Source organism: Phascolarctos cinereus, unplaced genomic scaffold (genome assembly GCF_003287225.1).
Source record: "Phascolarctos cinereus isolate Bilbo 61053 unplaced genomic scaffold, phaCin_HiC Scaffold_9;HRSCAF=440, whole genome shotgun sequence".
Taxonomy (NCBI): domain Eukaryota; kingdom Metazoa; phylum Chordata; class Mammalia; order Diprotodontia; family Phascolarctidae; genus Phascolarctos; species Phascolarctos cinereus.
Genome location: NW_027556402.1, coordinates 117,876,680 through 117,888,912, shown reverse-complemented (window position 1 = coordinate 117,888,912; position 12,233 = coordinate 117,876,680). Strand labels below are relative to the sequence as shown.

The window sequence follows — 12,233 nt, the reverse complement described above, 5'->3', positions numbered from 1 at the left end:
AATTCTGTCTATGACTTTGAGCTATCCAGTGGAATCGCCTGCCCCAGATAATGGGTTGCTGTCACTAGATCTCATGATGCAAAGACTGGAGGCTTGTTAGGTTAACAGCAATCAATCAACTAACAGTTTGTAAAGCGCTTACAACATGCCAGATGCTGTTCTAAGTGCTGAGGATACAGTGAAAAGGCAAAATCAGTCTGTGCCCTATAGGAGATCGCATTTTAATGGGGGAAGGCAGACAACATGAAAATAGGCACCTACAAGACATGTATCTAGTAGCTGGAAGTAATGTTAAACAGGAAGGGTCTACCTTAAGGGATCTTGGCTTTTTTATGTCCTGGACCCCTTGTCAGTCTAGTGAAGCCTATGGACCCCTTCTCAAAATAATGTTTTTATTTGTAAATACATTCACAATTGGAGCAAATGTTAAATTTCAGTTGGAGGTTATGAAAATAATGATGTGATTTCCCCCTCCCCCATTCACATATACCCAAGGAAAAGGTAGGTAAAGAATCCCTGCTCTAGCAGCTGGGTGGAACTAGAAAATGCCTCAAGAAGAATGTGGCATTTGAGCTGGGGTCACCTGGCCTTCCAGCCAAGATATGTTCTAGAGGGAGTTCTTGGTCAATTGCAGTTTGGTCTGGATGGCTTCTGAGGTCACATCCAACTCTGAGATTCTCCCTCTGATGTCCACTCTTCATTATCTCATGTCTATCCATTCCTGGCCTCTTGTCGGATAATGCTGTACTTGGTGGAACAGGAAGACATTTAGTACCTGACTTATTCCTTTCCTTCAGGTCCCTGAACTTCAGGTGTGCCCATCCTGGTGAGCCTTAGAATCATTTCCAGTTTTCAGTCTGGACACTGCGTCCCCACCTCCACTGTCCACTGGTACCGTTGGGTCTTCTTTTATATGGCTATTTATAGGCACAGGATAAAAAGTTATCATTTGAACATTGAAAGGGATGTGCTTAGTAGTCTACACTGGACTAATTGAATAAGTTCATAGACTTTACAGCCAGGAGCAACCTTAGACATCATTTGGTCTATTGCCCTCGTTAGGAGGTGAGTTGTTTACCTAAGGTGACATAGATAATAACCAACAGAGATGAGATTTGAACCTAGGCCCTCTGAATTCAAAACTAGTCTCCTTCTCTTGCTGAGTAAGACCTGGACAAGTCATTTAATTCTGTTTGCCTCAGTTTCCTCACCTGTCAAATGCACTGTGGAAGAAAATGGCAAACCACTTCAGTATCTTTGCTAAGAAAACTCCAAATGGGGTCGCGAAGATTCAGACACGACTGAAATGACTAAACAACAAAAATGGAATGGTAAATTCCATGGCTCTTAACAAGTGCCTAAATCTCTGTTGTATGCTGGTTGCCTCAGGAGGATGGTGCAGTAGGGGATATGTGGTGTGGCATTTAAATTGTCTGCTTTTGCAACAAAAATTCCCTTTGGTCTTCGTCTCTGTGCAAGCAAGCCTGGAGCTTGTCATTTTCCATACCACAGGGATCCTTTTATCCCTGAACAGCTTTAGAAAGTGATGGAATTGGTGACTGCAGTTTTTTCTGAGGTGAGACCCAAGTTAATTGAGTTAGGTTGGCTTTCTCATATGCTCTCTGTAAAGTGATGGAGAATGATGCTTCATTGCTTTATGCTTTTTTTTAAATTAAAAAAAAAAGACAGATTGGAGTCATTAGAGATAACCTGGAATAGGTTAACCCTTAGGAGGAATGGGGCATCTTCTATTAACTGTTGGTGAGCAAAACCATAACTAGGGTGGGGTGGCAAGGCTTTGCCACAGAGCACTAAATTCAGAAGGTACTGGCAGTGCTTGCAGTCTTTCTGTGGTGGAGTGAATGAGAATAATTAGTTAAAATCAGAAGCTACCAAACTGAAGATTGGGGTGAGTTCCTTCCCTGTTTTCATTACTTCTTCCCTGTCCCCTTCCCTCCCCCTCCAAATGAGGGCATACTTTATTTTATATATCCCCATGCATGGCTTATGGTACTTCCTCAGGGTATAAAGATTTCTAGGTTGGGCCCTGCTGGTGGATCAAGTATATTATAACCTTAAGAACAATCAGGTTTCCTCAGGCTTTAAGGAAGGGGTGATGGATCATTCATAATCCTGCAGAAAGGATTCTTCTACGTATATCTACTCAAGGTCTCATTAAGAATTACATTACTAGGATATTGTCAGAAAAGAATTCAGCCAACTAAGCCAATGGAGGGGGAGGGAGGGTGAATCTAATTCATCTTTTTCCTTTGCTAGGTGCCAATGAATTAATTATAGTTTCAAAAGAATTCTTCCCTCTTACTTAAAATAGCATCAAACCTTCCAGCATATTCTATGAATAGGGACAATTTGAACTGAAGTTAGGACAGGGCATTGGGAGCCAAGAGACCAGATCTCTAGTCTTTTTTTCTATCATTGGTACACTGGGGAGAAAGAGGGGAGCACCTGGCAACTTGTAGCCTCAGGGCACAGTTTCTTCTTCTGTTAAATGGGTAAGAAAAATGCCTCTCAGAGAAGCATTTGTGAGGATTAACTTTTAAATGCCAGCTTTACCTCAACAAATATGTATCAAGTGTCTACTAGATACAAAGCTCCATGGCAGGCATTGGGGATCCCGAATAAAAGAGAAACAGTTTCTGTTCTCGAGGAGTTTTGATTTTCCTGGCAGTATATGACATGTGCGTAATCAGTACTTAAATGGATCTGTGATCATATCAATTTAGAAGTCCTCTATGATGATACAGATTGCCACTTGCTGGTGTCCCGGTGTTTGACACTGGATGTCCAACTTGCTGGAGACATTCCTTACTTTTCCAGATATTTCAAGGGTACCAGGGTATTTATGGATGATCTGTGCACACAAATAAAGACATGATAATTGAGGATAAAGAACTGTACACTGGACCTGGAGGATGCGGAATCAGGATAGGCCTCAAAGGGGAGGTAGTAACTGACCTGAACCTTGAATAAAAGATTTGGAAAGGCAAAGGGCAGTGAAGTGGTTCAGCAGATATAGTGCAGGTCTAGTGTCAGGAAGACCTGAGTATGAATTTGGCTTCAGAAGCTTCTTAGCTATATGGCTCTGGGAAAGTCACTTAATCCTGTTTGCCTTAGTTTCCTCATCTGTCAAATAAACTGGAGAAGAAAATGGCAAACCAAACCAATATCTTTGCCAAGAAAACCCCAAAGGGGTTATGAAGGGAACATGACTGAAAATGACTAGAAAGCCAAAGGGGAGAAAAGAACATGACCTAGGCACAGAGAAGAGTTCATATGATGGTAAGGATGTGGGAAATATAATACAAATTTGAGGAAGAGTTTGTAGACCAGTAAGGCTAGAATGTAGAATAACAAAGTAAATCTGGAAAGGTAGACTGGAGACACATTGAGGAAGGCTTTAAATGCCAGGTTGAAATGTGTGTATTTGATCCTAGAGGCAAATAAATAAGGAGCTACAGAAGACTTTTGAGCAGATGTGTAACATGGTTGGACTTGGGAAAGTGTTCTTTTTTTAAAAAATTAATTTATTTTGATTTATCAACAGTCACTTCCATAAGCTTTTAAGTTTTAAATTTTTCTCCCCCTCCCTCCCCAAGATGGCATGCAATCTGATATAGGCTATACATATACATTCCTATTAAACATGTTTTCACATTAGTGATGTTATAAGGAAGAATTAGAGCCAATAGGGGGAACCACCAGAAAGAGGAAACAAAACAAAACAGAAGGAAAAAAATAGCAAATAGTACGCTTCTAACTGCATTCAAACTCCGTAGTTCTTTCTTTGGATGTGGATAGCATTTTCCATCCTGAGGCCTTTGGAGATGTCTTAGATCCTTGTATTGCTGAGAAGGGTTAATTTTATCAATATTAAGTCATCACACAACGTGGCTGTTACCATGTATAACGTTCTCTTGGTTCTGCTCACTTCACTCAGCATCAGACCATACAAGTCTTTCCAGGTTTTTCTGAAGTCTGCCTGTTCATCATTTCTTATAGCACAGTACTATTCCATTACATTCATACACCACAACTTTTTCAGCCATTCCCCATTTGACGGACATCCTCTCATTTTCCAATTCTTTGCCACCACAAAAAGAGCTGCTATAAATATTTTTGTACATGTGGGTGTTTTTCCCATTTATATGATCTCTTTGGCATATAGCCCTAGAAGTGCTACTGCTGGGTCAAAGGGTATGCACATTTTTATAGCCCTTTGGGCATAGTTCCAAATAGCTCTCCAAAATGTTTGGATTATTTCACAACTCCACCAACAATGCATTAGTGTTTTGGGAGAGTGTTCTGACAACTGTGTGGAGGATGGATTGGGGAGGGGAGAGACTGGATACCTGGACATCAATGAAGAGGCCATTAGGAGAGAATGAGGCTCAAGGACTTGAACAAGGGTAGTGGGCATAGGAATTGAGAGAGAAAGGGGTGAATTCAAGAGACATTAAAGACCATTAATTATTCTCATATTAAAGAATGAGAATTAATAAAACTTGGCAAATTATTGATAAAATGGGGAGAAGGATGAGGGAAAGGAAGATTCAAGGATGACTTGGGATTATGAACCTGGGTGACCAGAAGGCTAGAACTTACCAGATGTAGGAAACTTTGGAGGAGGGGTAGATTTAGTAGAAAGATAATGAGGTGCAGCTGGGTGACACAGTGGCTAGAGCTCTGGCCTTGGAGTCACGAGTACCTGAATTCAAATCCAGCCTCAGACACTTGACACTTACTAGCTGTGTGACCCTGGACAAGTCACTTAACCCCAATCCCCCCCCCCAAAAAAAAAGATAATGAACTTTCATTTTGGACATGTTAAATTTGAGATGCTAATGGGGAATCAAGGTAGAGATGTCCAACAGTATTGGTGATACTGGACTGGAGTCTAGGAGATAAATTAGACTGGGGAATCATTTGTATAGAGATCATAACTGAACCCAGGGGAACTGATGGGCATGCAAAGAAAAGAAGGCCCATATGTAGGGGGTGGGAGATGAATGATGACTCAGTAAAGCACATTAAAGAAGAGGACTCTAACAGATTGGAGAAATGAGAGAATGGGGTCAAAGAAGCCAAGAAAAGAGAGACTCTCTAGGAGGAGGGGATGATCTACAAACATCAAACAGAGCAGAGAGGCTAAGGAAGATGAGGATTGAGAAAGAGCCTCTGGATTTAAAGGAATTCTCTACTGAGAAACCCTCTCTTCCCCACCACTTATTAGCATTGTCATCTTGTAATTATTTGGTATTTCTATTTGTTTCTATTATTTATTTAGAATTGATTTATAAATCAATAAACATTTATTAAGTGCCTACTATGTGTCAAGCACTGTGCTAAGTACTGGGGAAACAAAAAGAAGTAAAAGGCAGTCCCTGCCCTCAAGGAGCTAAAGGGGGGACAGCATGCAAACTTATCTATACAAAACAAGCTATATACAGGATAAATAAGAAATAATTAAGAGAGGGAAAGCAATGGTATTAAGAGGGGTTAGGGAAGGCTTCCTGTAGATGGTGGACTTTTAATTGGGACTCAAAGGAAGCCAGGGAGGTCAGACATCAGAGAGAAGGGGGGAGAACATTCCAGGTATGGGGAAACAGCCAGAGAAAATGTCCAGAGCTTATATTCATTTATATTTAATTAAATGATGAATATATTAGTATATATTTGTCATATCCCTCAGTAGAATGTAAGTTTCTTGAGGGCAGGGGTTATTTAATTTGTGTCTTTGTATCCAAAGCACCTAGAACATAGTAGGCACTTAAATTTTTTTAAGAACTTTATTGAATTAAATTGGTAGACCTAGATATAGTTGTAGGCAATGGAAAGGAGTCAGTTGCACTATGATAAGCACTGAAAATTCAAAGACAAGTCAATGAAACAGTCCTGCCCTCTAGGAGCTTCCATTTTACAGGGGATAAATGTAGCTGACATCTATGTGTATGCATACACACACACACACACACACACATTTATCTTTAAGATTCAAAATTGCTTCTATATACTATCTCTTTTGATTCTCGTTAGAACCCTGTGATACAGGGGCTATCATTGTATCTTTTATATACATTTGTCAAAACTGAGAATCAGAGGTTAAATGACTTGCTTATGGGTAAGCAGAATTTGAATGTAATTCTGTCCTGACTCCAGATCCAGTGCTTTTTCTTATTATTTTACATAATGCCTTCAAGTGTGAGCTTAAAAGGAGCTTAAAATATTGAAATAAAATAGCTTATACTCTACAGTTTAAAAAGTGCTAGACTTCTAGCAAAGTAGAAGAAATAAATTAGAACCCCCCCAAAAAACCTATGATACAAAATAGAACATGTATTATGTATGCATAACAGAGGTATAAAGAGCACTAGACATGGAGTTTGGGAACCTAGGTTTGAATTTCACATCTGCTACTTGTGTGACCCTGGGCAAATCACTTAATATTTCTGGCCCTCAGTTTCCTTATCTGTAAAATTGCGGGGGGTGTTGGACTAGGTGATGTTTAAGGTCCTTTCCAGTTCTAAATCCATGATTCTATGAGCCCAAATGTTATGAAAGATATGAAGAAGGAAAAGAAAGATGCTTCTGATGTGGTTGGCTTGAGAAAGGCTTTATGGAGAAGGTGGCATTTGTATTGGTCTAGAAGGATCAGGAAGTTTCAACAAGTATAGATGAAAGAGGTAGAGAGGGCTTTCCAGGCAGAGAGAATAGGAAAATAACATAAATAAAGACATGGGGGGGGTGTGTGTCTGTGGGAGAATCACAAGATATGTAGTACAGGAAGGCTGGAGCTAAGAGGGAGTGAGTGTTCGATAAGATAGGAAAAAGCAAGTTGGTTCCAAAACATGGGGGGATTTGAATACCAGTCTGGAGAGTTGAGACTTTATTTTCTAGGCCACTGGTTCCCATTTAGTGATTCTTAAACCCCTTGGGGGTTCACAAAAATGGTTCAAGGGTTTGTATGAAAATTCTTCTTCTTCTTCTTCTTCTTCTTCTTCTTCTTCTTCTTCTTCTTCTTCTTCTTCTTCTTCTTCTTCTTCTTCTCTTCCTCCTCCTCCTCCTCTTTCTCCTCCTCCTCTTTCTTCTTTTTGGAGGCAATAGGGGTTAAGTGACTTGCCCCAGGTCAAATAGCTAGTAAATATCAGAGGCTGGATTTTAACTCAGGTCCTCCGGACTCTAAGGTTGGTGCTGTATCCTGCCCCTATTAAAATTCTTTAATCACATCTTAATAAATAATTGTAAAGAATATTATGGATAGTATAGTAAATTACCTTGGAGGTTCACAACACTTTTCTTTTTGTTTGTGAATGGGGATTTCAGCACAACAAAGTGTTGGGAACTACTCTTCTGGACAATGCGGAGTCATAGAAGGTTTCTGAGGACAGCTACTTAGAAGCAGGTAGCTGGCATCTGAGTTCAAATCCTACCCCAAGTACTCACTAGTTGTATGACTCAGGTCACTAAACCTCTTTGTTCCTCAGTTTCTACATCTGTCAAATGGAGATAATAATAGCATCTACTTCCCAGGGTTATGGGAGTGACATGATCAGAGCTGTGCATTAGGAAGACTGTTGTTGTTTGTTCTTCATTTTCAAAGAGAATCATGACATCAGGAAGATGATGCCATGACTTGCAAATGAATTGGATTGAAGTGAGGGAAGGCTCCTCTGGAGCCATCTGGGTCCAGTGGCAAGACACAGATCAGGACAACTGGTGATGGCCCCCATTAGGAAGGTTACTTGGTCAGTGGAGTGAAAGATGAACTGGAGAGGGGAGATTTGATTAAAGTAAAGAGTCTAGCTAAGAGGGAAGGAGGGCTTGGGCTGATGTGGCAGGAGGGAGATGGGAAGGAATGGATGGATGGTAGAGGTCGAAGAAACCAAACCGAATATCACATTTTCTTTTATTCATCTGTATATTCTTCTTTTGTATTCCCAGCACTTAGCACCATGCCCAACACACAACAAGTGCTTAATAAACGCATGTTCATTGATCCTTACACAGGGGCTATGTTACTCTGCCCTTTCTTCTCTTCCTCATCTGCACTGCCCTATACCAAGGGTTCTACCCAGGGCACATTTAAATAGCACTTTACAGCTAGAAGAGAGACAGTGTGGTATAGGGAAAAGCTGGCCTGGGAGTGAGGAAGACCTGGATCCAAGTCTTGCTTCTGGCTTATATGGGCTGTGTGATGCCAGCAAGACACTTAGTCTCATAGTTCACTGAGGTAGCTCTCTAAGACTCAGTTGCAGAAAAGTTACTGATATGCATTGGTAGAGGGAGTTTACTCACTGGGAGTCTTCCATACCAGTAGAATGGGGAAGGGAGGGAAGAGAGAAAGGTTATAAAACACTTTACAAACTTTATCTATTTGATCTTCACAAAGAATCTTTTAAGTAAGTCATTTTATGGATAAAAAACTGAGGCCAAAAGTGGTTAAGTGATTTGTCCAAGGTAAAGACTTGAGCTCAGACCTGTCATCAAGGCTGTGGTGCTCTTTTCACTGCATCATTGCTATCAATTAACTATCAATTGTCTTACTTTCTGATTTCCTTACCTCACTTGTAGAAGAGTAATCTAAATAGAATAAGAATGGACATTTATGTAAAGCTTTTAAGGTTTACAAAGCACTTTACTTACATCTGAAGCAGCTAGTTGGCACACTGGATATAGAACTGGTGTGGGAATCAGAAAGACACATTTTGATGAGTTCAAATCCAGCCTCAGACACTCAGTAGCTGCGTGACCGTGGGAAAATCACTTAACTGTGTTTGCCTCAGTTTCCTCACCTGTAAAATGAGCTGGATAAAGAAATGGCAAACCAGTCCAGTGTCTTTGCCAAGAAAGTCCTAAATGGGGTCATGAAAAGTTGGACATGACTGAAACAACTGAACAAGTTACTTACATCATTTCATTTCATCCTTACACTCCCCCTATAAGGTAGATGCCACAGGTATTATTGTCATCCTCATTCTATGGATGCGATGCAAAGAGTTTAAATGGCTTTAGGATCACCCAATCAGTAAATGTGAGAGGTAGGATTCAAACACAAGCATCTCCTGACAGCAAGGTATACATTTGTCAACATACCACCACACTAACTTCTTTTCAAGTAATGTAATGATGGCAAAAACCAATCAATATTTGAAGAAGGAACTGTAATTTCATTAGTAGAAGGAGCATGGGATAATAGAAGGAGGGTTATTTGGAATCAATGGAGCCAAGTTCCATTTTTGGAACTTCTCCTGCTTGTTACCTATTATACCTTGTGGAAGTCACTTCCCTTTTAAGTCCAAGTATTTGCATCTGTAAAATGAGGGGGTTAATCCAGATGAAAGGTTATTAAGCTAGGATTGATGAGACTGTTTTTCAAAAATATTTTGACAATTCCATTTCAATATATTTGATTTCCTTTATAACCCTCTGTATTTTATTTCATGCATGTGAAAATATTATTATGAGAAGGAGCTGGTAGGCTTCACCAAACTAGCCAGGTCCAGGACACAAGAGTTTGAGAACCCATGATTAGGGTTGTCTCTAAGGTCCCTTTCAGTCCTCTCTGAAACAGTGATTATAACTTCTTTAGTGTGACAGTTTTCTGAGTCATCATGGTCCAAGTCATTACTGAGTTGCTGTTTTTCTGGTGATAATCTTCTCTGAACTTAGCTGGGCTATTTCTCTTTTAAGATATAGCTCCCACAGGCCATCATTCTAGGCCTATTCAGTTTGGTTAAATCCTCCAGAGCCCATACTATACGGGCATAACTTTTGAGAACCAAGGGTCACCTCCTAGCCACATTGAAGCTTCAGTCAAGGACTTAGCAGAAAAAAGTGGTAAGTGGTTTCTGGAAAACATCCTTGAATTCTCTCCTGGAAAAGCTTGGACATTGCTTAGATTCAGGATAAAGAGTATTTGTTTGTTTCATGACTTCCACTACTTCTGCAGGGACAAACTGGACATTTATCTGCAAAAGAAGCCATTTTCACTGGTGCCCTCTGGTTGCCTCACAAATAACCTGCAGTTTTTTTTCCCTCTGTCTGCAGACAAAACTGCTTGGAGTTTTACCCCCTCTTCCTGGTCACCTTCTGGATGGCTGGATGGTTCTTCAACCAAGGTAAATTAAAACTATGGTGATATTTCTGCCTAAATGATGGCCGTGGTATTTTATAACCTTTTGGAATCATCATACCGTTATTCATTTTCACCCCCTGGAAATCATTAAAATGACTTCCAACAAAATGAGGAACAATTTTTTCCCTGCTTCCATGTGCCACGAGATACTGAGAATTTGCTCCAGTTTGTCTGAACCGCAAGGACAGATTTCACTGGTGACAGATTGTTCTCTTGTACATTAAGGTTAGATAATGAACATCTGGAATTGTATCTAGAAAACAGGTCTCTAAAACAGGGTATAGCTGCAGGTACCTCGTGTGTGACTTCTTTTCATAAATGTTCATAATTTAATTGAACTCAGTTAACATTTATTAAGCACCTATTGAGATGTTTCAGATTCTCTTCTATTTTTCTAGATTCATTATTTTTTTTTTTTTTGCTTTTTAGGCAACTGGGGTTAAGTAACTTGCCCAGGGTCACACAGCTAGTAAGTGTCAAGTGTTTGGTCTGAGGCCGGATTTGAACCCAGGTCCTCCTGACTTCAGGGCTGGTGCTCTATCCACTGCGCCACCTAGCTGCCCCTAGATTCATTATTTCTTGATGTCTTATAATGTCATTCCATTCTTCTTGCCCAATTCTAGTTTTCAAGAAATGATTTTCTTCTGCAAGATTTTGTATCTCTTTTTCCGACTGGCAAATTTTTTTCCCATAATTTTCTTGGATTGATTTTATTTTTTCCCCCCTAATTAAAAAAAAAGCACCCATTGTGTGCCAGGCAATGTGCTAGGCAGAATGAGACAGTCCTTGCCCTCAAGAGTTTACATTTTTCTTTGAAGACATGCACACAGATTAGATTAGCTAAAGCATTTATTAAGGCAGGACAGATGGGTCACACAGTGGGTAGAGGACTAGACTGGGAATCAGGAAGAATTATCTTTATGAGTTCAAATCCAGCCTCAGACGCTTATTAGCTGTGTGATACTGAGCAAGTCACAACCTTGTTTGCCTCAGTTTTCTCATCTGGAAAATGAGCTGGAGAAGGAAATGGCAAAACATACAAAATAACCCAAAGTAGTTTTAAGAGGGAAAGAACGTTAATAACTGATGCAGAGCCAGAAAAAGCTTAGCATAGGAGGTGGAGCCTAAAGTGTGACTGAAAATAAGCTAGGGATGGCAAGTGACAAAAGATGTAGAGTGATTGATTGTATGTCCATATCAGCTTTACAGTGGTGGCCTTGCTAAGGGCATCTCAGAGAACCAAGGCTTCTACCAGGAAGTTCTGTCTGCCACTGCGATGGCAAGGCAAACCCAGAGTCATTAGTGAGCAGCAAGGGTGTGCCAGATGTAGTGCTTTACCTGGAAAAACCTGGCTTACTTCTAGGCAGACTTAGTGCCTGGTCTGGCTGACAATCAGTTGAGGCAAATCCTCCATTCACCTTTATTTTGGATAGTTTTAGATGCTACATTCAGGACTGACCTATGTTTAATCTTTTTCTGTTCTTGTTCACTCATTTCAATTGTGTCCAACTCTTTGTGACCCCATTTGTGTTTTTTTGGGGCATAGATCCTGGAGTGTTTTGCCTTTCCTCTTCCAGCTCATTTTGCAGATGAGGAACTGAGGCAAACAGGGTTAAGTGATTAGACCAGGGTCTAGGTCTAGGAAGTGTCAGAGGCTGGATTTGAACTCAGGTCTTCCTCACTCCAGGCCCAGTGCTCTATCCATTGGGCCACCTAGCATGTGCCTCATGTGCACATCAGTTGGAATGTATCTAAACACTTTGCAAATCTCAGTGCACTCCATAAGTGTCATTTATTGTTTATCACTTGCTTACGATTTTCCTCACAACTAATGAGCTTTACATGCAATTCATTTCATAGAAATACTTTCCTTTAACCTTCACTCACCCTGTTGCCCCTGGAGACTTAAATGAAAAAGGCTATCCCATCTGACCAAATAGCATTTCTGAATAACAGCAATCAGAAGAATAAATAGGAACAAATATTTGTTGACAATGCAAATTAGGCCATTTCTTCTTTGAGCTCGTTTTTTTTTTAAAGGCAATTGGGGGTTAAGTGACTTGCCTAGGGTCACACAGCT

At 40.3% G+C, this 12,233-nt stretch overlaps 1 protein-coding gene across 1 annotated transcript in view; it reads left to right on the top strand.

The window, feature by feature from the left end:
- Positions 1-12,233, top strand: part of MGST2 (microsomal glutathione S-transferase 2) — a 32,483-nt gene that overhangs the window by 17,739 nt on the left and 2,511 nt on the right. The window contains exon 3 of the mRNA XM_020980111.2: positions 10,066-10,136. Within this exon, the coding sequence (XP_020835770.1) occupies positions 10,066-10,136 (71 nt within the window). The remainder of the gene's footprint in view (positions 1-10,065; positions 10,137-12,233) is intronic.